Raw genomic sequence first — 26,408 nt, forward strand, 5'->3', positions numbered from 1 at the left:
GGGACCTCCTGTTCAAGACTTTCAAACGGTCACAGTGCCTCTGCGGCCCTGGCTCGGGCTCGGCCACCCCGGTCTGGTCTTGCGGAGCCCGGAGCTCAGTCTGGGAGGGTGCGGGCATCTGGGGGCCGCACCCAAGAATGCAGGCAGTGTGGACGCAGGAGGCTCCGGGTGGGCCCTCTTACTGTGCAGCCCCGTGAGCCCCTGCTCAGCACCCAAGGGCTCGTGTGACAGGTTCCTGAGTGTCCTGGTCTTGCAATAAGGAGCGGTCTGGTTGGCAGCAGAGTTTATTTCACCACTGAAGCGTGCACACACACACACACACACACACAGGAGGTCCCGAGGAGCCGTGGCAGAAGCCGCAGCCCCGTCCCCTTGGTGCCCAGGGCCTGGCTTGAGCACAAGCCAGGGCAGTCAGTGGAGACCCCAGGCCTTCCCGCCGCCTCCGAGCACCTTCCAGCTGATGAGACGGCGCCCAGCGTTGCTGTGCTCACACCTGAAGGGCAGGAAGGTCACCACCACAGCCTGCACATTCTGGAAGCGGGCGGGGAGGGAAGGGTGGTGGGCGTGGGCGCTGCGTCTGGTCCCAGCTCCGGCTCGTCTGTGGCCAGTGGTGTTGCGACCCTCCGGGGCCTCCGCCAGGGCCCCTCTTCCTGTAGGCGGCGGCCCTCTAGGCCCTGCTGCCCCCGCCCAGCACACTCACCAGTTCACCTGAGGCTGCCCACCCCGAGCGCCGCGTGCTCCCTGCCGGAACCCTGCCCCATGGGGTGGGAAGTGTTTAGGGATGTGTGGCTGCAGACGCCAGATGCTCCTGAAGTCGGGTTGTTGAGTGGAATCAATCAACACGAGCGATGTTTCCAGCGTGTCCAGTGTGCTGGTGGTGCACGCTGCAGAGGCGTGAGAGGGTCTGGCCCAGCCACAGCCCGTGTCCTCGTGGGCACCTGAGGCTGAGCACAGCTCGGCTGGGCCCATCAAGGAGGACGATGGGACCTCCTGTTTAAGACTCTCAGACGTTACCTCTGAGGCTTGGGCTCGGCCACCCCCCGCTGGTTTTGCGGAGCCCAGAGCTCAGTCTGGGAGGATGGAGGGCATCTGGGGGCCGCACCCAAGAATGCTGGCAGTGTGGACACAGGAGGCTCCAGGGAGCTGCGTCCTGCAGCTTGGCGCCTGGGCCTTTGGGCAGAAATGCTTGGTCCAGGCCCCGTGGATAACTTGAGACCCTGACCGCAACCAGAGCCGAGGGCCAGCTGGGAAGGCAGCGGCGCCAGGGCTCCTGGAGATGATGGTCTGGACACGAATCCGTCAGCTGAGTCCACAGGCCCTGCGGCGCGGGGCAGGCAAGGATGGGTTCTGGAGGCAGGCCTGTGGCGCGAGAGGCTCCGGCACAGCAGAGCCCGGCTGACCAGGAGCCGGGCCCCAGCCGTCCTGCAAGGCCCGGGGGCTCCTCTAGCCAGAGGATGCGCGGGCGAGCCTGGGCCCAGGCTGGGCTCACGCCCGAGGGGCAGGTCGGCAGCTGGAGGGAAAAGCACCTGAGAGGCAGGGCTGCCTTGCCCTGGGCGTCGGGAGCCAGAGGCAAACCTCTCATCTTCTGAGGCTGCTCTGGGCCGTGTTCCCCCGGTTCCCCCAGCAGTGGGTTTCGCAGCGTCTGCCCAGAGAGGGCTGTGGCCCCTGGGTCCACAGGCAGGGCAAGGTTCCGGGCAGGCCCTGGGTGAGGGTGTTCTGGGAGTGTCCTTAGAACATGGCCTATGCTGGGCTCACAGGTCCACAGATGCGCCCCCTTCTTTCTGGATGGGCGACCAGCCCTTTTCCTCAAGTCCTTCAGTCCCTGGGGCTGCCTCTGTGGGGAGCAGGGGGCACCATGTCCTCTGGGCTGTGGCAGAACCAGCCCAGCCTGAGGACCTGCCTCCCTGCCCGGTGGTCAGCACCGTCCACAGCACTCAAGTGTCCAGGGTGGGCTCAGAGGAGCTGGGGTGGCCTGAACAGCCTGTGGAGCGGTGGGCGCCTGGCCAGCATGGACCAGTGTGGAAACCGCAGGACCCCTGCCGTCCTGGCTTGGGGAACTAACCCCAGCAGGAGACAGGGTATCCTGGAGCTGCCGGGCCGCCGGCCCCCTGGGAGGATGTAAGATGGGGAGGGGCTCCGGCGGGAGGTGTCACAGCTCCAGGCAGAGAGGCCAGAGCTGCCCACGTTGTTCTAGGCTCCTGGCTGTGGGGAGGGGAGGGGAGGGGAGGGCGATCGGGGCTGCGAGGCCTGGGAGGAGGGCACAGGCTGGGGGCGGCTCTGGCTCAGACGCGCCGGGCCCAGCCTAGGGCCGCAGCAGCCGCAGGGCGCCCAGGGCCCCGCCCAGCAGCGGGCAGAGGTGCCTGTGGCCTGTGGGCCCTGCGCCTGAGGTCCACGCCCAATAGCTGTAGACGCCTCGCCCTGTTCCGTTGCTGCCGGGCGCCCCGTCCTCCGCATCCTCCAGGCCAAGCTCCGCCGGCCCCGCGGCCCTCCTCCAGCTCGAGCCCGCAGCCAGGCCTGCGGCTGCCCCCGCCGCCGCCCCCGCCGCCGCCCCCGCGGCCGCGCGCACGGAGGAGCCCGCGTAGCGGGGTGCCGGCCTCACACGCACCCTCGCAGCGCCGCGCCCGCCTCGGGCGCTGCCACGGGCCCCGCCGCGGCCGCCCTTGGCCGCACTGCCGTCGCAGAGGAAGGTGGCCGCTAGCAGCAGAGCCCAGCACACGGCGGCCGCCCAGTTCATGTTCCTGGAGCAGAACCTGCAGGACGGAGGGGACCTCAGCTTCTGTGAGGACGGGGCGCTCAGGGGCTGGGGACAGAGGACGTGGGGAGGCAGGGAGGTGCTCAGGGCCCAGGCACAGGGGGGTCAGGGCTCAGGGGCGGGCTGGGCATTGGGCGGTACGCGGGGGCCTCGCCTGCTGGAGGAGTGGGGAGTGGGCTGGGGTGGGCTGGGGGCAGGCCTGCCTGAGGATGAGGGCCTGGAGCCTGGGGCGGGGATGGGGGTCTTGTTCAATAGCCCGGAAGGCGCGGGTGGAGGTGAGGGTTCTGCAGCGGGGTTATTCTGTGTGGGGCGTGGAGTAGGGGCAGAGGATGGGGCTTGCGAGCCCCCTGCTGTTGAGCGCGCTCAGGCCTGGGGAGGGGGCTCCATGTGTGGGCCGCTCCAGGGCCCGCAGGCCCACCGGCCACCGTGGGGTGAGGGTGCGTCTCCAGGTCCGAGGGCCCAAAGGAAGGAGGTGAGGGTCTGGAGAGGGGCCAGCAGGGAGCCTCGGTCGGCTCTCCCAGGCCCCTTCCGGGGCTCCGGGGCTGGAGCCGGGGTGCGAGCCCCACCCCGGGCAGGGTCCAGCCTGGCGTCCCCTCCCGCCCGCTCTGCTTCGCGCTCCGCCCCTCCCGCTACCGCCTGGCTCGCAGCTGGGCCGGGGGCCAGAGGCGACCCCAGGGCGGCGGCTCCACCCGCCTCCCGGCCCCAGACGCGCCCCCCCACCGCCCGGTCTTACCAGCCGCGGGCCTCGGGTAAAACCGCGGCGGCTCCGAGTACCGCGGCCGGAGCGGAAGGGGGGCTCTGTTGGAGACCCGGCGGGCGCCGAGCGGAGCGGGGACGTGCGTGCGGCCTCCGCCCTCGGCGCGGGGCGGGCAGACGCGGAGGCTCATCCCCGGGACGGGCGGGAGGGGACAGGGGCGGGCCTTCGCAGGCGCAGCCCTCCTCTGCCCAGCACCGCCCCCGCGCCCACTCGCTGCCCGGTCCTCCATCCCTTGCGCACCCCCATCCTGACTGGTCCCCCGATACCAGTCAGCCCCACTGTCTTCAGCACCTCGCACCCCCAGCTCCACCGCCTCCGTCCTCACCCCAACTTCGCACACTCCGCCCCCCGCCCCACCCGGACCCCAAGCCCCATCTCCCTCGCACCCTCTCCAGTTCCCCTCTCCCTCCGTTTCCCGGGGGTGTGTCCACACGGGCTCCTGACCGCGCGCCGGGGCGCCAGGGCGTCCCAGGCCCAGAGCAGCACCGGCCCTCGCAGGCCCCCTTCCAGGCGGGAAAGGGGAGCCGGGACCCTTCTTCCCGCCTCCAGGGCTGCTGCTCAGGTTCCTCCAGGGCCTGCAGGCGGCCTCGCCACCTGTAACCCGACTGCCCCAGCTAGCGGCCCTCCAGGTCCCCGCCGGACTGGACCCCTGGGCCTGGCTCCATCTTGCTTCCCAAGGTTTGTCTGTCCTCGAGTCTCCTCCTGGCCCCCTCCCAACCCCAGACTCTAGGCCTCGCGGGAGCCGCTCCCCCCAGGGACACCCGTCCGGTCCTGTGGTCCCTGAAGGCTCAGCACTGCCGCGTCCCACGCTGTCCTGGGCAGGCTCAGGCCCTGCTGGTTTCAAACGCCACCTGGGCCAGAGGGGCCATGGCTGAGAGCCGCCTGCTGGCCCCAGGCCTCGCGCTGGTGTGGCGATGCGCGACGGGAGAGGCGGGACTCGTCTAAGGCCCGCGTCCTCTGGTGGACTCCCTGGTCCCATGCACAGAACAGCCCCAGTGAGTTGCTCACCTCCAGGAAACAAGGGCGCTTCTCTGACGAGATCAGGATGCCGCGTGGGGCCTGCGGGGACGGTCACTGCTGTGGCCGCTCAGCACCCTTCCCCTGCTCCGGTGTGTCCCCTGGGAGCCCACCTTCTCTTATTTTCGCCCATGGGGTCTGACTGTGACTGCCCCCCCCGGCCCTGGGAGGGGATGTGACATGCCTTCCTGGCCACCCGGACCTGCTTCCCAGGGCAGGGCCGGGCCTGGCCCCTCTACTGGGGCACCCCGAGTCGGGAGCAGCCGCACCTGTGACTCCACTGCCTGGAGCCCGGAGCCGGAGCTGGAGGGCAGGCCAGGGGCCAGTGAGGGGCGTGCCCCCTCGGCCTCCCGGTCGGGCAGTGCCCCAGCTGACACCGGGCACCTTCTCTGTCACCTGCACTCAGAGGGCCCCCAGCCCAGGGACATCCCTGCTCCCTCGTTCTCAAGAGTCCTGCCTGACGGCTCCCAGACAGCCTTCGTGTTAAAGTGTAACAGCAGCCGGCGTTTATCAGACGTTTGGGGAAAGTCTGGAAAGTCTGCAACACAATAAAGACCACAGCAAAGAAAAGGGGAAAAAGGCTCAAGAAGTTTGAGGAATTAGAGAAAAACCTAAAAAAGCAAAGATAATCCACAGGCTCAGAAAGACTGGGGGAGATACTACATTTGTATAAGAGCAAGATGCTGTGACAGGGTCCGAGACTAAGCAGGAACTTCTGAAAACAAGGTTGCAGAAAGCCAACAGAACTGAGCTAGAAAGCGAAGGGCATTTTTTTAGATGAACAGCCACAAGACGGCAGATATGAGAGAAAGGACGCAGTTTTGGACTCTGAGTCTGAGGGACTCCCCCTTCAGAGGCGGAGGGTCAAGGGCACTCCGCAGGAGAGGCCATGGAGGGCGGCTAATGAGCCCTTTCACGAGGCGCTAAGCCTTTCCTGTTAAGAGACGTGAGGGAAGCGCAGGAAGCAACTTAGACTATTTTATGTTTAATTATTACCATGAAAAATTCAAATGAAATACTAGCCACTGGGACTTCCCTGGTGGGAAGACTTGGCGTTTCAATGCAGGGGTGAAGTTTCAACCCTTAGTTGGGGACCTGGGATCCCACATGCCTCATGGCCAAAAAACCAAAACATAAAAACAAATATTAGCCATTGGGCCCAACAGCATGTTGAAAGCAGGTCACCACTGCTCAGGCCCAGGTGGCTTCGAGCCTATGGACACGCTTTACTCATTGCTGCACAAAGGGAGGAAGACACTCATGATTTTCTCAGAAAAAGAAGATGGCACATTTCATTTCTTTTTTTGGTTGGTTTTTGGGTTTTTGATTATGAAGATGTATTACTGCGGTGCCTTCACTACCAACACACGATCCTGGTCCTTCTTCTTCCCTCTGTTTTTGCTGTTCAGCCGCTCAGTCGTGTCTGACTGCCATGCCACGGACCGCCGCACTCCAGGCCTCCCCGTCCTTCACCATCACCAGAACTTGTTCGAACCCATGTCCGTTGAATCGATGCCACCCAGCCCTCTCCTCCTCTGCCGCCCCCTTCTCCTCCTGCCGTCAGTCTTTCCCAGCATCAGGGTCTTTTCCAGTGAGTCAGTTCTTTGCATCAGGTGGCCAAAGTATTGGAGCTTCAGCATCAGTCCTTCTAATGAATATTCAGGATTGATTTCTTTTAGGATTGACTGGTTTGATCTCCTTGCAGTCCAAGGGACTCCCAAGAATCTTTTCCAACGCCACAGCTCAAAAGCATGAATTCTTCAGCGTTCAGCCTTCTTTATGGTCCAACTCACTCATGCATACGTGATCACTGGAAAAACCATAGCTGTGAGTATATGCACCTTTGTCAGCAAAATAACGTCTCTGCTTTTTAATATGCCATCTACGTTTGTCATAGCTTTTCTTCCAAGGAGCAAGCATCTTTTAATTTCATGGCTTCAGTCACCATCTGCAGTGATTTTTAGAGCCCAAGAAAATAAAGTTTCTCACTGTTTCCATTGTTTCCCCATCTATTTGCCATGAAGTGATGGGACCGGATGCCATGAATTTAGTTTTCTGAATGTTGAATTAAGGCCAAAAGAGAGACGTTGGCTATTTGATGACCTTCAAGCTGACCCGAGAAATGTCGCCAACAGCGTGACCTTTCCGACAGAATCTAGTAGCCAGCCCTTCATCGCGCCCCAGTGAAATTCAGCCCTTCATCGCTTCCCCAATGAAATCCAGCCCTTCATCGCTTTCCCCAATGAAATCCAGCCCTTCATCGCTTCCCCAGTGAAATCCAGCCCTTCATCGCTTCCCCAAAGAAATCCAGCCCTTCATCGCTTTCCCCAATGAAATCCAGCCCTTCATCGCTTCCCCAGTGAAATCCAGCCCTTCATCGCTTTCCCCAATGAAATCCAGCCCTTCATCGCTTTCCCTCAAAGAAATCCAGCCCTTCATCGCTTTCCCCAATGAAATCCAGCCCTTCATCGCTTCCCCAATGAAATCCAGCCCTTCATCGCTTCCCCAAAGAAATCCAGCCCTTCATCGCTTTCCCCAATGAAATCCAGCCCTTCATCGCTTCCCCAATGAAATCCAGCCCTTCATCGCTTCCCTCAATGAAATCCAGCCCTTCATCGCTTTCCCCAATGAAATACAGCCCTTCATCGCTTTCCCCAATGAAATACAGCCCTTCATCGCTTCCTCAAGAAATCCAGCCCTTCATTGTTCCTCCAATAAAATCAAACAGCCACCACCAGGGATGAAAGCTCAGAGTGTTTGCCATTCTTCATTAACTGAACCCTGACACGCATCCTGAAGGCAGAATCTGGCTCTTCGACTTCAGCCCCCACTTTCCGGAGCGCAGTCCCCTTGTCGAGGAGAGCTCGATGAGGGTGGCCCTCCGCTATGCCCTGTGTGTTTTCTCGTCCTGTTCATCAGGCCCCTTCTGGTCTCATCGGTGGCTACGGAGCTTCCCGGCAGGATGAAGATATGCCACAGGCCTGAGCAAAAAAGAGCCATTTCTTAATTTTTAAATGTCTTTTAAAAAAAATTGAAATGTATTTGACATGTAAAAAAGTGACACGTAAAAAAGTGAAGAACTAAAAAGCCTCTTGATGAAAGTGAAAGAGGAGAGTGAAAAAGCTGGCTTAAAGCTCAACATTCAGAAAACGAAGATCATGGCATCCAGTCCCATCACTTCATGGCAAATAGATGGGGAAACAGTGGAAACAGTGGTTGACTTTATTTTTGGGGGCTCCAAAATCACTGCAGATGGTGATTGCAGCCATGAAATTAAAAGATGCTTATTCCTTGGAAGGAAAGTTATGATCAACCTAGACAGCATATTCAAAAGCAGAGACATTACTTTGGCAAAAAAGGTCTGTCTAGTCAAGGCTATGGTTTTTCCAGTAGTCATGTATGGATGTGAGTGTTGGACTATAAAGAAAGCTGAGCACTGAAGAATTGATGCTTTTGGACTGTGGTGTTGGAGAAGACTCTTGAGAGTCCCTTGGACTGCAAGGAGATCCAACCAGTCCATTCTAAAGGAGATCAGTCCTGGGTGTTCATTGGAAGGACTGATGTTAAAGTTGAAGCTCCAATACTTTGGCCACCCGATGCGAAGAACTGACTCATTTTAAAAGACCCTGATGCTGGGAAAGACTGACGTCAGGAGGAGAAGGGGTCGACAGAGGATGAGATGGTTGGATGGCATCACTGACTCAATGGACATGAGTTTGGGTAGACTCAGGCAGTTGGTGATGGACAGGGAGGCTGGCGTGCTGCAGTTCATGGGGTAGCAAAGAGTCGGACATGACTGAGCGACTGAACTGAACTGAACTGACATGTAACATTTTGTAAATTTAAGATGTGCACCATATTGATCTGATACACTTACATATTGTTATGTGATTTGATTTGATTTCCATCAACATTCATTTGTGGGGAAAAATGCCAAGAAAGCTAGCCATAGAAATGACTTTTAAAACTTGATTAAATCTATATTTCAGACAAACCCCCAGTAGATATCATATTTAGTGGAGAGCCTTTAAATATGTTTCATCAAAAAACTTGAGCAAGGAACGCTTCCTACTTTCACCGCTTCTGTTGATCACAGTCCTGAGCCCAGAAGACAGTTGTGCCCTGAAGAAGCTGTGGACTCTGTGGTCGACCACTCACCCCCAACGCCTGGAACTGGGGAGCCCTCACCTCAGCAGGGCCAGGGACGCAGAGGGTGCTCTGAGGGTGCTGGGCAGGGCTCTGCTCCCCTGGGAGGGGCCGGCAGAGCCTGCACATCTCCCCTCCCCTTCCTCCACTCAGGACTGCGGCCTTGGTGCTGGAAGCTGCTGCCGCCTTCTGAGGACTGCAGGCTGGACACGCAGGCCAGAGGGTGGGTGGAAGGTGGGGAGGGGCCTTCTGGGTCCAAGATGCTCAGTGGGGCCGCTCCGCTGGCCGTGCCCTGCTCACAGCCTGACTGCTTGTCCCCGTTGGTGCGAGAGATTGCTACCTGCATATTCTGTGACTGCATGAGCGTCCGCATGAGTGTCTTACGGCAGAGAAAACAGAACGTCTCTACCAGAGCAAGAAATAGCGGGCGATGAGACGCCATTCACAGTAACAGTGGACGCTATGAATGACCTCCCAGAGCGCAAAGGATCTTTATGGCCGAAATAAACAGAGCATTGAGGAACATGGAGGAAGACCTGCGTGACAGGGAGAAGCAGGCGGTGCCGCTGGGCGCCACGCCTGGGCCTCCTCCACGCTCGCCCTTAGGGGAGTGTGCGACCCCAGGAGACTCTCAGCAGAGCTCTTACAGGACCTGCTGCTGACTGAGCTGTGGCCCCAGCATTCATAGTTTGGAACCCTGCCCCCAGCGCCTGAGAGTGTGGTTATGTTTGGAGATGGGTCTTTACAGAGGTCAAAAAAGTTAAAGTGAAGTCATCAGGGTGGTCCTGACCCAATGTGTCCTTATAGGAGGAGATAAGAGGAGACTGGGTCACAGACATGCACCCAGGGATGACCACATGAGGATGGCTGGTTACAAGCCGTGGATACGGGCCTCAGGGGAAACTAACGCTGCTGCTGCTGCTGCTGCTGCTGCGTCGCTTCAGTCGTGTCCGACTCTGTGCGACCCCATAGACGGCAGCCCACCAGGCTCCCCCGTCCCTAGGATTCTCCAGGCAAGAACACTGGAGTGGGTTGCCATTTCCTTCTCCAGTGCATGAGAGTGAAAAGTGAAAGTGAAGTCGCTCAATCGTGTCTGACTCAGCGACCCCATGGACTGCAGCCCACCAGGCTCCTCCGTCCATGGGATTTTCCAGGCAAAAGTACTGGAGTGGGGTGCCATTCCCTTCTCCGGAACCAATGCTGCTGAGACCTTATCTCAGATTCCAGGCTCCAGAACTGTGAGAAAATGAATTCCTGGTGTATAAGCCAGCCTGTCCGTGGCACTGTTTTTCCCTGTGCCTTATAGCTTGTGGGATCTTAGCTCCCCAACCAAGGACTGAGGCACAGAGCCCAACCACTGTGCTGCCAGAGCTGTCCCTGCAGTGCTTTGTTACGGCAGCCCAGGCAGACTGAGGAGCTCAGGGGCTCATACAAAAAGATAAAAGTCAGACTTAAACAAATTTTGAAAAAGCAGTTCAGAGAAGAGGGATTCACCACGCCAGATATTAAGAGCCTGCAGACACCATGGTGACAATGCAATCTGGACAGAAGGCAGGTGTCATGGACAGAAGGCAGGTGTCGTGGACAGAAGGCAGGTGTCATGGACAGAAGGCAGGTGTCGTGGACAGAAGGCAGGTGTCGTGGACAGAAGGCAGGTGTCATGGACAGAAGGCAGGTGTCATGGACAGAAGGCAGCCCAGGACAGAAGGCAGGTGTCATGGACAGAAGGCAGGTGTCATGGACAGAAGGCAGGTGTCGTGGACAGAAGGCAGGTGTCGTGGACAGAAGGCAGGTGTCATGGACAGAAGGCAGCCCAGGACAGAAGGCAGGTGTCATGGACAGAAGGCAGGTGTCATGGACAGAAGGCAGGTGTCGTGGACAGAAGGCAGCCCAGGACAGAAGGCAGGTGTCATGGACAGAAGGCAGGACAGAAGGCAGCCCAGGACAGAAACAAGACTGGGAATTTGACAGAGAAAAGGGGAACTGAGAAGAACCAGACAGAAATTCTAAAACTAAAGTACGTCAGAGAGCCGAGCCCTGCTCGTCCTGGGCTGAGGAGCTGTCCCCTGCTCTGGTGCTGAAGTTCCCTGAAAGTGGCTGCTGGCGCCTTTGGAGTTTGCTGCCGCTACTGTGTCTCAGGGTGACGGGGGAGGAGAGGAGCTTGCTGGCTGGGCTGCTGGGAGAGAGCTGTGGCCCACCTGATGCATGGGCTGGTGGCGGTGGGCAGATGACAGGGTGGGAGGGTTTGAAGTTCCTCCTTCTGCTGCTGGTGCTAGGAGGGGCCGGGAGCCGGGTGGAGTTTGGCCAGGGCCTCGTGGATGTCATGGTTCCGGAGGCAGTAGATGATGGGGTTGAGCAGTGGGGTCACAACGGAGTAGACCACGGACACCAGTTTGTTGAGGTCAAAGGAGCTGATGGCGTGAGGCCGGGCGTACATGAAGATGGTGGTGGTGTAGAAGAGGGCCACCACGACCAGGTGGGAAGCGCAGGTGGAGAACGCCTTCTGGCGGCCAGCCCCTCCTGGGACCCTCAGCACCGTGGCCACGATGTGGGTGTAGGAGATCACGGTTGCCAGCAGGGAGGTGGCGAGCACAGCGAGGGCCGCCACGAAGTCCAGCACCTCGACGGTGGCGGTGTCAGAGCAGGAGAGCTGCAGCAGGGGTGAGATGTCACAGAAAAAGTGGTTGAGGACGTTGGGGCCGCAGAACCTGAGGCGGGAGATGAGAGCCGTGGACACGCAGGAGGCCAGGAAGCCGCCCAGCCAGGCACCGAGGGCCAGGCGCAGGCAGAGCCTGGAGTCCATGATGGCTGGGTAGTGCAGGGGGCGACAGATGGCCAGGTACCGGTCATAGGCCATGGTGGCCAGGAGGAAGCACTCGGACGAGCCAAGGGAGAGGAAGTGGAAGAGTTGAGTGAGGCAGCCTGAGAAGGAGATCGTCCTTGCTGAGGCCGAGAGGCCAGCCAGCAGCTTGGGGATGGTGACTGAGGTGTAGAGGGTCTCCAGCACTGACAGGTTGGCCAGGAAGAAGTACATGGGCGTGTGCAGTTGACGGCTGGCTCTGATGGTCGCCATAACAACCAGGTTCTCCAGGATGGTCACCATGTAGATGGTGAGGAATGACCCGAACAGCAGCCCCTGCACGTGGCGCAGCTCTGGGAAGCCCAGCAGGACGAACTCTGTCACCGACGTCTCCGTGGAATTGCTCATAGCCCTCTTGGCAGGGAGGCCACTTCTGAGCGCCTTGGAAGAGTGGAGAGAGGCAGATGTGATGTGTGCTGGGCAGGGGACTGGGTCCTGAGAGCTGGGTGGGGGCACCATAACCCCTTCTCAAAGTTGCTGCAGCACTGACCCCCCCAGTCCTTAACCCAACACACACCTCACCCTGCAAACCCCTGGCAGGGGGGCCCCGCCTGCACACAAGTGAGCACAAGCATACCTCTCACGTCCACTCTCACGTGGAAGCTCTCAGTTGTGCACTGCTGCCTGTCCCAGCACCACGCACACAGCCACATGTGGAAGTGTGCATGCCGGTGCACACACACACACACACATACCTAAGTGCACGCTGGTGCACACACCCCCAGGCACAGGCACACACGCACACACCCCCAGGCACACACACGCACACACCCCCAGGTGCACTCCTGCACACACCCCAGGTGCACACACATGCACACCTAAGTGCACGCTGGTGCACACACCCCCAGGCACAGGCACACACGCACACACCCCCAGGCACACACACGCACACACCCCCAGGTGCACTCCTGCACACACCCCAGGTGCACACACATGCACACCTAAGTGCACGCTGGTGCACACACCCCCAGGCACAGGCACACACGCACACACCCCCAGGCACACACACGCACACACCCCCAGGTGCACTCCTGCACACACCCCAGGTGCACACACATGCACACCTAAGTGCACGCTGGTGCACACACCCCCAGGCACACGCACACACACACACACCCAGGTGCACTCCGGTGCACACCCCCAGGTGCACGCACACACACACACACCCAGGCGCACTCCTGCACACACCCCCAGGCACAGGCACACATGCACACCCCCAGGCGCGCTCCTGTGCACAACCCCAGATGCACGCACATGCACACCCCCAGGTGCACACACACACCCATGTGCGTGAACTCACACAGGCGCGCATGTGCACACCGCAGGGGAGCAGGCCTGCTCTGCGTGCTTGCTGTGCGGTCCTGGCTCTGTGTCCGGGCGCCCCTGGCCTCCACGTGGGCCCCAGCACCGCTGCTCCGCACTGCTCTCTGGCCAGGGCTGCTCACTCTCAGGAAGGACAGCGCTTCCATCAGAAGGCCAGCTGGATCTCCAGGGCTGAGCAAAATCGGGGCCTCGGATTTGTGGGCCTGGGGCTGGGGGTGGGGGGAGGGTTCATCCCCACCTTTGGTTTCCCCACGTGGACTCGTCTTGAGCTGGCCTGAGGTCTGTATCCTGTGTTTTCTGAGCTTGAAAGCGGCCTTTGGGAGATGGTGGAAGCAGTTCACTCAGAGCCTTTCAGGGGCTGAGTGGTTTGGGACTTTTGGGCCAGGACACCCAGGAGCTGGGTGTCTGAAGGATGGCTGGGCAGCAGGGAGGCGGCAGGCTGAGGCAGAGCTGGTTCCTGGCCAGCAGGCCCGGCCTCCGGGGCGTCCACGCCTCCTCAGACCCTCCCCTCACCAGCAGGACCAGGGAGCCCCATGGGAGGTGGAGGGGATTCCTGCGGGCAGGTGGAATTCTTGGGCGACCCTCAGCCTCTTCCTCCTATGTTTACCTGTGCGGCACAGAGGCTGAACTGGGGTGCTCCTGTCTCACCTTGAAGGGGCTCGGAGACCCCCACTGATAGCAGTGGTGCTCAGCCCTGTGGGGAGGGGCTGTAGGAAGGCCCAGGGGGTGCAGGGGGAGCAGAGCAAATGGAGGGTGCCCCAGTCTCTGGGGATATGAGACCGACAGCGACGCAGCAGAGGAGGCTGCAGAACCTGGGCTGGTGCCGGCCTGGACCCAGGGCATCAGGGCTGGGGCTCCAGGAGCCCTGCTCTCTGGGCCGAGTGGCTTGGCGGCGTGTGCTGGGGGAGCTCGGAAAGTCTGCCCTCCTAGCACCCCCAGGCCCTTTGCCTCGAGACCAGGCTGTCACCTCCAGCCTCCCCTCCGCTCTCCTTGCTGAAGGTGCGCCTCCACGTCTCTGCAGGCCTCCAGCCAGGGCCTGGAGAAGCATGCCGAAACTCCCCCCTTGCCTCATGGCCTCGTGGCTTTTATGGCGCTCATTAGTGGCCTTGCCACCCCCCTGGCTTTCTAGAGGACTTTAATTGAGATTTCTCACCCCTGTGGGACTCTCAGAGCAACTGCAGGGTCCCCAGGGGGAATGTAAGAAGGGAATATGAAGTAAAGGGCGGGGGCTTCCTTCCTTCCCCTCGGGACAAACAAAGCCTGGCCTCCTGCCTGCCTTCCAGGTGGCCTGGCCCTGGTGAGGCCCATCCTGTGATGGCTCTCAGCCTCAAGGCCCTTCCCTGAGGTTCAAAGGGGAGTGGATGCTGCACAATAGCATTCATTTTATTTCCTTCCCACGCTTGGCATTCATTTATTCATGTAGTTGTAAAATAATGGAACTATTGTAAACCTATTCTCAACTCGAGACCTAGAAAGTGGCTACTAAGTGACCCCCGCTTCCCCCTCCCTCTCCAGGGACCACTCTTGGGATTCCCCAGCTGCCTAAAGCATTTTAATTATAGACGTTGCTTAGTCTTGCTTGTATTCAAACGTTATGACAAGGGGGATTATGCTACATGCCGTCTTCTGGGTCTTGCTTTTTCGTACTAAGATTCTTTCTCTTCTTGGTAGCTGCTCTGCGTTCATTCTGACACCTGAGCAGTGGCGTTCTGCCACGTCCGCCTCTGCGTCACAGCTGGTGGCCTCGTCCTTCGCGCACAGCCCCTGAGCGCCACGCACCAGCGTTTCTCTTGGAGCTGCACGGACGAGCAGGAGTCCTGGGGGAGAGCTTCACAGGCAACGTGACAAGAAGATGCCAAGTTCTCTCCCCAGAGAGGCTGTGTGGCTTACATCCTGCAACTGAGCCGCATCCTTCCCAACAGATGGTGTGCTGGGTTTCCTGATCTCTGCCAGTGTAGAGGGTAGAAATAGTGCTATGCACTGGCTTTCTCTGCTGCGCTCGGCATGGTTAGTCTCAGTGAGCATTCCTGCTTCTGTGAGATGCCTGTGAGTGTGTCTTTCGCCCCTTTGTCTCCACGTTTTACTCGTTGATTGACAGGAGTTCTTTATACTCTTTTCTGAATTTCTTTATTGAGGTTTAATTTACACAGTGAAGTGCACAGGTCTTAGATGGTAAATCTGATGAGTTTTGATGAATACACAGATGCGTGAGCCTGCGCCTCATCAAGATACAAACTTCCTTCACTTCAGAAGCACCCTGCACGCTCCTTCCCAGTCAACCCTTCACCCCCACTTCGGGGCAACGCTGTTCTGAGTCTTCTCTTCGCAGACTGCTCGTCTGCTAGACTGTAACAGAGCGGAACCACCCACTACCCCGTCTCCGTCTGGCTCTGTCGGCATGCTTCTGAGGGTCTGTGTTCCATGATACGGGCAGAACATGGTTATCCGGAAGAGTGTTCTAAAATTTTCAAATGTTCGGAGATTTTCTGGACGTATTTTTGTTATTGATCTACGTTAATGTCATTGTAATCAGAGAGCACACTGGGCATAAGCCTGAATCCTGTGAGTGTGCGGTTCGGGCTGTGCTCGAGACTGCGGGCCGTGTTGGTGGGCGATCTGCTCGCAGGCCCGCTTCCGGGCTCCGTTCCGCGCCGTTCGCCTCCGCGTTTGCCGTCCCTCTGACTGGGCACTGCCTCCATTGCGACAGCTCTGTAGGTTTGAAACCAGCTGGTGTGGCTGCTCTGACTATTCTTGCCTTTCAAAGTAGTTTTGGCTCTTTTAGTTCCTTAGCCTTTCCATAAATTTTAGATCCAGCTTGTTGATTTTGTGACGTTTTCTGTCGTAATTCTTATTGGAGTGAATGTAATCTGGATCAGTTTGGGGAGAATCAGCATCTTTACGATATTGAGTGTCCGATCCATGAACGCGGTCTGTCTCTTCGTCTCTTGGGTCATCTTTGATTCCTTTCATCAGCATGTCATAATTTTTATGATGTTTTGAAAATATATTTTTTTCCAGTTTATATCTTTTCTCGTTTCTTTAAGATGACTTTTGATGAACAGAAGTCCTTAGTTTTTCAAAATTATTTTAGAACAGTTTTAGATTTATAGAAAAGTTGCAAAGACAGTAAGACAGTTCCCATACATTCCATACAGAGTTTCTCCTAACGCTAATATCTTACATTAGTGTGGGGGTACATTTGTTACAATTTGTGAGCCAGTATGATACATTATTGTCCGCTAAAGTCCAAGCCTTACTTGGGTCTCTCCTCCGTTTGTGCCCAGTGTCTTTTTTTCCGTGCCAGGGTCCCATGGAGAACCACGGCACATTCATTTGGCGCGTTTCCTTAGGTCCCACTTGGCTGTGGGCTCCTCACACTTTTTTTTTGGACAGTTTTGAGGAGTTTGGTCATCTGTTTGATAGGATGCCCCCAACTGGGGCTTGTCTCATGTTTTCTCACGATTAAACTGAGGCTATGGGTCTTTGGGAGGAAGACCTCGGGGATAAAGTGCCCGTCCCAACCCGTCGTGCCCAGATCCACAGCATCAGCAGGGCCGTCGCTGCTGTTGACCCTGACCATGGGGCTGAGCCACGCGTCCTCTCCTGCCACGTCACCCTCCCGCATGCACAGCGTCCTCTCTGGACGGAGGCCGTCACATCAGCCCGCATTTAAGGGTGGCGCTCTCCCTCCTTGAGAGAGATGCAGGGCGAATGGCTTGCCGCTCCGCACGGAAAATGTGCCTTTCTGCCCGTTTCCTTACTTATCCAGCCATTCATCCACATCAGCCGAGACTCATGGGCATTGATTTCATATTTTGGTTTATACTCTGATACTGCTCCGATTATTTGTTGCTTGAAACGTGACAGGTAGCATTTTGTGTCTGGCTTCCTTCATGTAGCCTGATGTTCTCAAGGGTCGTCCGTGCTGTGGCCTGAGTCGCGCTTCACTCCTTATTGTGCCTGAATCATACGCTGTTGTAACCGTGCCCTGCCTTCGCTTTCTCTCTCCATCTCTTAGGGTTGTTTGTACCTGTCGGCTGTTGTAAACAGTGCTACTGTGGACATTTGTGTACAAACACTGTTTTCAGTTCTCTTGGACATATATCTAGGAGTGGGATTGCTAGGTCATGTGAGAATTTTATGTTTAACTTTTTGAGGAAATGCTGAATTATTTTCCATAGAGGCTGCACCATTTTATGTTCTTATCAGAAAGGTACAAGCATTCCAATTTATCTACATTCTCACCAACACTTGATTTTTTCTGTTTTTTAAAAATATGTAGCTACCCTAGTGGGGGTGAAGTGGTGTCTCATTGTGGTTATTTGCATTTCCTTGATGACTGATGGCACGAAATGTCTTTCCACGTGGGCATCTGTGCATCTTCTTTGGAGAAATGTCTGTTGCAGTCCTGGCTCATTTTAGATTGGACTGTTTGTCTTTTAGTTTCTGAGTTGTAAGAGTTTTTATGTAGTTTACATACAAGACCCTTATTAGATATATGATTTGCAATATTTATCCCATTTTGTATGTTTTCACTTTCTTGATAGTGTTCTTTGATGCACACAGTTCTTGATTTCTATGAATTCCAATCCATCTGTTTTTTTCTTTCGCTGTTCTCGCTTTTGGTGTTCTATCTAAGAATCCTTTGCCAAATCCAAGGTCCTAAAGATTCACTCGTGTGTTTTCTTTTGAGGGTTTTATGGTTCTAACTCTCCTATTTCCATTCTTGATCCATTTTGAGTTCAGTTTTGTATCTCGTGAGAGGTGGGAGCTGGACTGCGTTCTCCTGCGGATGGAGATTTGTTGAGAGGCTCCTCTCTCCTCATCGCGTGGTCTTGGTTCCCTTGTCAGAATCCATCGGCCGCAGATGTGCGCGTTTACTTCCCAACCATCAAGTCTCTCTAGTCTGTCCTTGTGTGAATCCCAGAGTTTTGGGTAATAGCTTTGTAAGTTTTGGGATCAGAAAGTGTGAGTCGTATAGTTTTGTTCTTTTTCAAGATTGTTTTGGCTTTTGGGGCCCATTGCTACTCCGTATTAATTTAGAATCAGTTTTTCCAGTTTTGAAAGGAAGGCCGTTAGAGGTTTGATGGGTGTTTCACTGAGTCTGTAGCTCATTTGATGCCACGTTGCCATGCTAACAATATTAAGTCATTTAATCCATGAACATGTTTTTCCATTTATTTAGGTTTTTGTTAGTTTTCCCACAATGTTTTGTAGTCTTCAGTAAGCCTTTCCCTCCTTGGTTAAATTTATTTCTACATATTGTATTCTTTTGGACGCTGTTATAAATGGAATTATTTTCCTAATTTCCACTTTGAATTGCTCATTGCTGTTTCAGGAACACAGCTGATTCTGCATGTTGATTTTTCACTCTGAAACTTTGCTGAATTTCCTTATTAATCCTGGTAAGTGTTGGGGTGTAGACTCTGGGGTTTCTAATGACGAGTCTGGAGACGAGGGCGCTGTCGCTTCCTCCTTCCAGGTCGGGCGCCTCTCTGTTCGCTGGCGCCGTCGCTCTGGCTGGAGCTGCGGCACAGGCACGCACAGCGGGGCGCGGCGCGGGGGCTGCTGTCTCACTCGGTCCTGCCGCTCGCAGCGTTTCGCCCTCAGTGCTGATGTCAACTGCCGTTGTTTCCTAAGTGTCCCTTGTCATGTTGATGGAGTTCCTATCACTAGTTTTCTGAGTATTTTTATCATGACAAGATGTTGAATTTTGTCAAATATTTTCCTGCATTGAGTTGGTTATGTGTCCTGACCCCTTCATTCTATTAATGTGGTATACATATCGAGTTTTATGTTGAGTCATCCTCGCATTCCTGGGATGAACCCCGCTGGTCACAGTGCTAGCCCTCACCTGCCGTTGGATCTGGTTTCCTTGCGGATTTCGCGTCTGTATTTGCAGGTACTGGTGTGGAGTTCTCTTGTGCTGTTTTTGTCTGGCTGTCTTATCATGGTCATGCTGGTCTGTTTTTGGAGAAGTTTGAGAAGGGCCGGTGCTGTCCGGTGGAACGCGTGAGCCGTCTATCTGGTCCTGGGCTTCCTCTGTTAGGAGGGGCTGAGCTGCTGATTCAGTTTCTTTGCCTGCTGGAAGTCTGTTCATCTTTCATATTTCGTTTTGAGTCGGGGTTGGCATTTGCGTGTCCAAGAATCTGCCCCTCTCTTCCAGGTCCTCTACCACCTGGCACAGCGCTGCTCACAGTGCCCCGTCTCCTGTGTGTCCCGTGGGGTCAGCAGTGATGCCCCCACAGTGCCCCGTCCCCTGTGTGTCCTGTGGGGTCAGCAGTGATGCCCCACACTCATTTCTGACTGTGTTGGCTGCATCTCTTTTCCCCGTAGGGAAGGGTTTAAAGGTTTGGCGGCTTTGCTGATCTCCTTGAGCACTGACCTCTGGTTTCATCGGTTCCCTCTGCTCTCTACTCTCTGTCTCCCTCATCAGCTCGAGTCTGACTGTTTTCTCCTTTCCACTGACTTTGAGTTAGGGTTGCTCTTCTTTTTCTGGTTCCTCACTGTTTTAACTTTATTGGTTTGAGATTTTTCTTCTTTTAAACTGCAGATGTTTCCGCCCATGTATTTCCCTTCAGGCGCACCGCTTCCTGTACGTCCCACAAACTGGTATGCTGCATTTTCATTTTCAGGGACTTCCATCTTTCACAAAACTTTATATCTGGACTTTATCATCGAGCATGGTTTGAGGCAGGCACGCATCCCACGTCAGTGTTCTAGTATCTGAAGAGTGCTTTCTGTTCTCCGTCATCTGCGCAGCTGCCTCTGTTCTATGCAGCATTCCCTGAACGACTGCCTGTGTTTCCCAGGCTCCGTGTTTAAGCCACACCTGTGGATGCGTGGTTAAGGCGTGGGTGCCCTCTGTGCCCGGGCACGTCTTCTGTACCAAGTCTAATCAGTTTCTGTTTCGAGTCTTTCACGTCTTTGTAAAACTCACAGTTTCCAGGCTCCATCTTCTGCACCAGCTGGAGCCTGCCTGACCCCGGATTTTGTCCTTAATACACTGCTGTCCACAAGGCAACGGGCCTCCCCCCTGTCCTTCTGCCTCTGTCCCTTCCTCCCCATCCTTACCTGGAAGTCCCAGGGGAGAGGCTGGGCTCAGGGAGGGGAGGCCTGGGACCACCGAGTCTGGAAGAAACCCAGCCTCCTCAACCCCGGCCATTGCTTGCTAAGCCACACAGCATCTTGAGGGAGACGTCTGGCTTTAGGCAGCTGGAGGTCATAGAGTGAGGTTCAGATTCTTTGAGGTTCTCAGGCAGAAGATCAGCAGAGCAAGGTGGGGCTGGACCAGAGTTTGGGTCTGTCAGAACCAGGCTCAGAAACTGAGGAGGAATCCAGGTGTGGGACAATCATGGTGTGGGCTCCCTGGTGTGAGCTAAGCCACAGGAGCCCAGGTGTACCCCAAGGCGAGGTGGAAGCCTTGTTGTCCTGGGCCCTGAGGGGGGCCTTGAAGGTGGCTGGGAGGTGCTCGGTCAGCGCTGGTTATCAGAGCCGCCAGCACCACGGACAGCGTCCCCCTGCCTGGGCAGAGGGTTTTCCTGGTGCGTCCCTGAGTAGCCGGGGGATGGCAGATCCCGGACGACTGATGCTGTGAGATGTGCACACACTGCCACTCACAGACACTCACACCTGTGACTCAAGTACCGCGTGGGGACAGTCAGGACACACGCGCGCCATCTGCACGGTCGGGGTGGGCTGGACCAGACACAGTCACGGCCTGACCGCCTTACACACACATGTGCAGGTCCGCCCCAGTGCACCGTGGGTCACTGCACTTAAAATGAACTTCCCTGACACTAGACTAAAGCTGAAGCGCACACGCACACAAACATACTCACGTGGGTGATATCTGCCCACTCCAGATTCATACCGATTACTCTAGTGATCAATAGGCCCAGTGATCAATGACCTAAAAGACGCAGTTAAAAGCAATATTGTCACAAGTTACACGTGGTTTCTGCACCTTTGAGTCTAAAGCTTCGATTGTGTGTGCTCACATTCTGCCTGCTTCGGGCTTGTTCAGGGGCTTCCCACTTCCATGGAGGAGGTTCTGTCTGAAGTTCGTGTGTCTGGTGAGCACATTCACAAGGCGCTGACTTTATTGCTGGCATCTTTTTAACAGCCGCTTTCCAGCTTTATCTACTTTCCAGCCCCTCCAGGGAGTCGGCACACCTGTCCCAGGCGGCCGCCACCCCCTCCCGGTGCGCCTCCCGCTGTGTCGCGCTTTGCTCTCATACTGCGCACTCAGCGGTGACTCCTCCTAGAGGAGAGTGAATCTGACCGAACAGGTGGGCTTGATCGGAATGTGGTTTATCCAGCAGCTTTATCAGGATGTCAGCATCGGAAAGAAGTGCTGCAGAATCTTTCAAAGGGCAGGTGGTGGCATCATTATTTTTGACCCAGGAGTCCATGTCTTACGTGACTTTAGGAGGAGACACACACAGGACTTCACGTTTGCAATCAGATGAATTGGAGGCAGCCCACACACCTGCTGATGGGATCCAGGCCTCCGGAGGGCGCTTGCCTGGGCAGGGATGCACACAGGGGCAAGTCACGAGCAGGGCCTGGAAACGTGTCCTAGGTGGTGTGAGCACATCGTGTTAAAACAAAACTTCCATGGAAAATGTCAGGCGAGTTCCTCACGAGACTATTTTAAGCAGTGACTTCCGGGGATACAGTGGGACTTAGACTCTGTATATACTTCTGTGAAGTTAAAATTCCCTAAAAAGCATAAACTCATGTATCACTTTGAAAAATAAAACCAATGATCATACAGCAATATGGAAACACGTAACAGCAATTATGATGCGGAATTACTTTTTGGATGACTGCTTAAAGATGAAGATTTTCATTACAACTGCCTGTCACAAGTAAAACATGACTCTCCTTTGTCCCCAACTGTTCCTTAAAGTGGATTCAGACGGAGACATTCCCAACTCGTTGACTTTGCTGACGACTGTCAGATAAGGAGAGGCCTCCTGTCACTTTGAGCTGCAGAGCAGACCGTCCTGGGAGGCAGACTGTCCGGACAGGACAGCCACGCGGGGCGTGGGGCAGGTGGGCCTTCTCTGGTCAGCACAGAAGGGCACCCCCTCCCCAACGGCGTCCACACTGTCCTCCCGGAACCTGTGAGAGTGCTGCAGCCCTTGGACAAGGGCAGTTAGAGCTGGGAGCCCCTGGACAGCCCAAGAGGACCCAGTGTCATCACAGGGCCCTTCAAGGCAGAAGAGGGGCTGCAGGAGACAGGCCTAGAGAGGAGTGCCAGTGAGGTGCTGAGAGGCGGGCTTTGGAAAAAGGAGGAGGGGCCACATGCCCAGGCACGCAGCGGCCTTCAGGGAAGAGGTGAGGAAAGCACTCTCCCCCAGAGCCTCCAGAAGGCACCAGTCTGGTCCCTGGAATTTAGCCCAGAGAGGCCTGCCTGGAACTTCTAAGGTGTGGAGCACAGGACAACACATTTGTGCTGTTCTGGTCCACCTGTGTGTATATGTGTGCTGAGTCCCTGCAGTCGTGTCTGACTCTTTGCGACCCTATGGACTGCAGCCCTCCAGGCTCCTCTGTCCGTGGGACTCTCCAGGCAAGAATGCTGGAGTGGCTGCCAGGCCCTCCTGCAGGAGCCTTCCAGCCCGGGGACGGCGCGTGCCTCTCGCGCGTCCTGCATGGACAGGCAGCTTCTTCGCTGCTGCTCTCCCTCTAGCCCGCTCCTAGTGGTAGTTTTTGGAGCCACAGGAAACTTATGCAGGATCTGATTTCTTCTTCCTTGACTCAGGATGCGGTGGGGGGTGGGGCCGTCCCGGGCGGGGGGGCGGCACCTGGGAGCCAGCTTGGTGCTGCTTTTGGGTCTGGCAGTGGGATGGGGCTCTTGGGCCCCTTCCTGGTCTTCCCAGGCTCCTCTGTGGACCCTGATGCATCCCCAGGATGTCCTGGGGTGTCTTCTTGGGGGTTCTGGTGCCCCCCGGGGGCTACATCAGCCCAGAAGAGCTGCCACCTCCCTTCCCTGGTGAACTCGAGGCCACCCTCCCCCCACCTCCTTGCTCCCGGGCCCTCCCTGCCCTCCATTCCAGGGTTCCAACCGTACTGGCAGACCCTCCCCCCATAAAAGAAGAGTGTCCGCACAAACTCCTCCTCTCTCGGCTCCTCACTAACCATTACCACCCCCCTCCACCCCCACTGGGTGAGAAGTCCAGACCCCAGACGAGGTTCTGACACCGTGAAAGATCTGCGGTCTTCTGGTGCCCCGGGTGGCGTCCGATTTCCGTCACGCCAGCGACACGGCTGGAAAGCGGTCAGGACAAGCCCTATTCTCACACTAAGTCAGCGCGTTCACTTCTCTTCTTCAAACACGTCGCTGCAGGAGCATTTGTTTGCATTGTTGCAGGTCACTAGAATGAAGCCCGTTCCCGGGCCCTCAGCTTCTTCCACATTCACCCCCAGTGCAGCGGCACCTGGGAGAGGCCAGGGCCCCATCATGGAGGAGAAGGCGCTGGCCGCCAGACCACGGCGGGGGCCAGACCTGCAGAGGCCCTGGGGGCACCCAGCCCAGCGTCAGGGTCGGCCTTTCTGCACTTGATCTTAGCCAAAAGGCCGAGAAGCGTCAGGGTCGGCCTTTCTGGAGATAATCCTGCTGGCCTTGTCACCTCTTGAGTGGTCTTGTCAGTGGAGATTATGGATTTGGAGTGCACTTCTTTATCATAAGGAAATTATTCAGAAATGTAGGCAAATACTTCTGGTCGACACGCATTTGCAAGGGCTTTAGCTACAATAAGAGGAGTGGGAAGCCCGATCTTCGGACCTGGAGTAGTGGAGGGGAGAGAGGGCAGTGAGCTCGTGAAACGCGGGCATGTGTGGTGTAAGGTGTGAAGCAGGAGGTGCATCTTATGCCGAATGTCTCATCACACAAAACAGCGCAGGGACTTTTAGAGGCAATGGGGACTGTCTCACAGGTGGATAGCGATCTCAACTCATCCAGATGTGTCCATTACACATGTACGGCTGTTTTGTCAACCATATACCTCAAATTAAAAAAAAAAAACAAAACTGAGGACTCAGCTGTGTTTCTCTGACATGAGCCCTGACAGTGGGCGGGGGAAGCAGAAGCACACGGCTGGGCACGCGTGACAGGCCGCACCTCACACTCGCCGGCGCTTCGAGAAGCCTTCTCCTGCGCCTGCAAGCTCGAGTGAGTAGATTTGCGGAAAGCTCGGTTTACTGGAGCAAACAGAAAGCGGCCCTCTTGTTCTCCTGGACGAGTGGCAGCCCTGCGTGGTGCCGGTTGCCGAGGCCACGCTCCCACCCCGGGGAGCCTGCGGCCAACTTTTAATGAGCTTCCAAGTAGGGACAGGCAGTCACCCGTGTGACGGACGCAGTGGGGCTGCAGCCCCCAGGGTGGACGCCGCTGGAGGCGGAGCGTGGGTGGCCGAGGTCAGTGGTCCCATCAGAGGCCTCTGCTGAAGGCGGGGGCAGGCTGGGGGTGGGAGCACACTCCCGCCACCTCCCAGACTGCTGCCCCTGGAAGCGGTGTTCCTGCCTCCGGGGCTCAGGCCCCTGGTGACTGGCCAACCCCACACACCCCAGGTGCACCCTGCACGTGCTCGCAGAGGGCGGTGGGCCCTCCCGCCTGGTCCATGGCGGCTCCTCCTTCCAGCCACAGCTTCCTCCTGTCCTCGGAGGGCTGGGGTCTCTGCCTCGGGGAGCAAGAAACAGTCGCCAGCTGGGGTCTTGCTGGAGCGGCTATTCCTGGAAGGCTTGGGCAGTGGTGGAGGTGGGGCTGCCTGTGGGTTGCCTATCAAACTGTGGGGTGTCATCACCCATTTCCAGAGAGGAAACTGAGATGCCGAGCACCTGCCAAGAGCACCCAGGGTCTACTGTGCCCCTCAAGGTGCTGGGCCTGCAGCAGACACAGTGGGGCTCCAGGCAAGAAGCGGCTCCCAGGAGGACCCCCAAGAGCAGGAGGCCCCTAGGGCCCTGGATGCCGCCGGGGACCACCCCCAGGCCCCTCCCCAGCGCCTGGGGCCAGGATCTTGCTCCTGTGTAATTGGCAAGAGGGTCCTTGGAGGCCTGAGCCCCAGGGAGGCCAGAGAGAGGGCAGAAGCATCTGAGAGCGAGAGGGCTGCCTCTGGGCTTGGCTGTCCCTGCCGGTGGCGGCAGCCGGGGCGCCATAGAGGACGCCCTTCTCGCCGCCCTGAAGCCGGTGCCTCCGCTGCCCGGGCCATGAGCCGGAGCGCCAGTGGCCCTGCCGATGCCCAGCGGGGCACACGGGAGATGCTGCCCTGGAAGAGCTGGGGCGGCAGGTGCCTGCGGCTGCGATGAGTCGAATCTGCCAGCCCGAGGAGGGCACCTCTGCTTCCTTCCTCCAAGGCTGAGCCGGTGCTGGCCACCGAGTGACCGGAGTCAGCGGTGTGAGCGTCCAGTGTGGGTGGCAGGCCAGGGCACCTTCCCTGGCACCTGAGATCGCCTTCTGGCCACTGCCATGAACCTGCCGGGGCAGCATGAATGGTCTGGCTGCTCCCTGGGGGCCCAGAGCAGCCTGTGACCCCATTCCTCTGGCCTCATCTCCAGAGGAGGTGGGCAGCAGAGGCAGGTGGCTCAGCCAACAGGGGGCCTTCAGCCAGCAAGAGGCAGCCCCCATGGGCACGGCCCCACTCGGAAAGTCCTTGGGGGCCCATGCTCAGCCTTCTGGTCTCCAGGTGGCTTCCGGGGGATGTGTCCTGGAGCCTGCTCAGACCCCAGGTGAGTGACCCCCTCATCATGCCGTGTCCCCACGAGCTGATCTGCAAGGAGACACCCCCCTTCCCCGTGGTGGGCTCACAGTGGGGCCCCCATTTAGTCCCCCTCCCTCGTGGTGGACTCAGAGTGGGACTCTCATCTAGTCCCATCTTCTCAGCTTCAGGAGATCCCTGAAACGAGGAGGACTCTGAAGGCTCTCGGTGTCCTCACCGTGTGCACGCACACTCCCAGGCACACACACACGTGTGTCTGCACGTTCACACACACGGGCGAGCAGCCCTGCTGTCTTCACCTCCAGGGCACAGCAGTAGCCACCCACGCGTCATGGGACATTCAGAAATTCAGGCTGGAGGATTCTTAGAGCTCCAGGAAGGGCAGGCTTGCCAACTCTGTGTGGTTCTGTGCTCCCTGTGGGTTGTGGGGCCTGGGCTTGTGAGCAGTGCAGGGGCTCCAGGCCCCGCTGCAGCCCACAGGGGTCTGTGCCCACCCAGGGGTCCAGCAGACAGCTGCAAGGAGCACTCTGGCCCCCAGGAGTCGGCATCTGGGATGGGGTCGCTGTCTTGCCAGGACAAGGCCCAAGGGGTCCCCTCCTGGGACCTGGTGGGTACGCCGGCCTCGTCCACACAGATGCAGAGCCTCTGAGGTTTGCCTTTGTCTGGACACCACCACAGGGCTCTAGGGCATGTCTGTGGATGTCTTTGGAATGTGGGCCATCTTGCTGGGCTCTGATTAAGGTCAGCTGCCTGGGTTCACTGTGGGGCTGGGAGGGGGTCACAGCCAAGCGCGTCAGGGCCGTGGCACAGGGTTTCTTGCCCTCAGATCCCAGA

General features: G+C 57.3%; 2 protein-coding genes across 2 annotated transcripts; both read right to left on the bottom strand.

Moving 5' to 3' along the window:
• Window positions 1–268: 268 nt before the first annotated feature.
• SPRN (shadow of prion protein) lies at window positions 269–3,593 on the bottom strand. The gene is given in 2 exon segments (NM_001162561.1): window positions 269–2,750; window positions 3,486–3,593. A coding segment is annotated over 1 exon segment (432 nt). The 5' UTR covers window positions 2,735–2,750; window positions 3,486–3,593; the 3' UTR covers window positions 269–2,302.
• Window positions 3,594–10,221: 6,628 nt separating this feature from the next.
• LOC101111846 (olfactory receptor 6B1-like) lies at window positions 10,222–12,144 on the bottom strand. The gene has a single exon (XM_015103512.4). It carries the CDS (start codon window positions 11,989–11,991, stop codon window positions 10,945–10,947), a length of 1,047 nt encoding a protein of 348 aa, XP_014958998.3. The 5' UTR covers window positions 11,992–12,144; the 3' UTR covers window positions 10,222–10,944.
• Window positions 12,145–26,408: the final 14,264 nt, after the last annotated feature.

The sequence above is a fragment of the Ovis aries genome, chromosome 22 (assembly GCF_016772045.2).
Source record: "Ovis aries strain OAR_USU_Benz2616 breed Rambouillet chromosome 22, ARS-UI_Ramb_v3.0, whole genome shotgun sequence".
In the NCBI taxonomy this organism is placed as follows: Eukaryota; Metazoa; Chordata; class Mammalia; order Artiodactyla; family Bovidae; genus Ovis; species Ovis aries.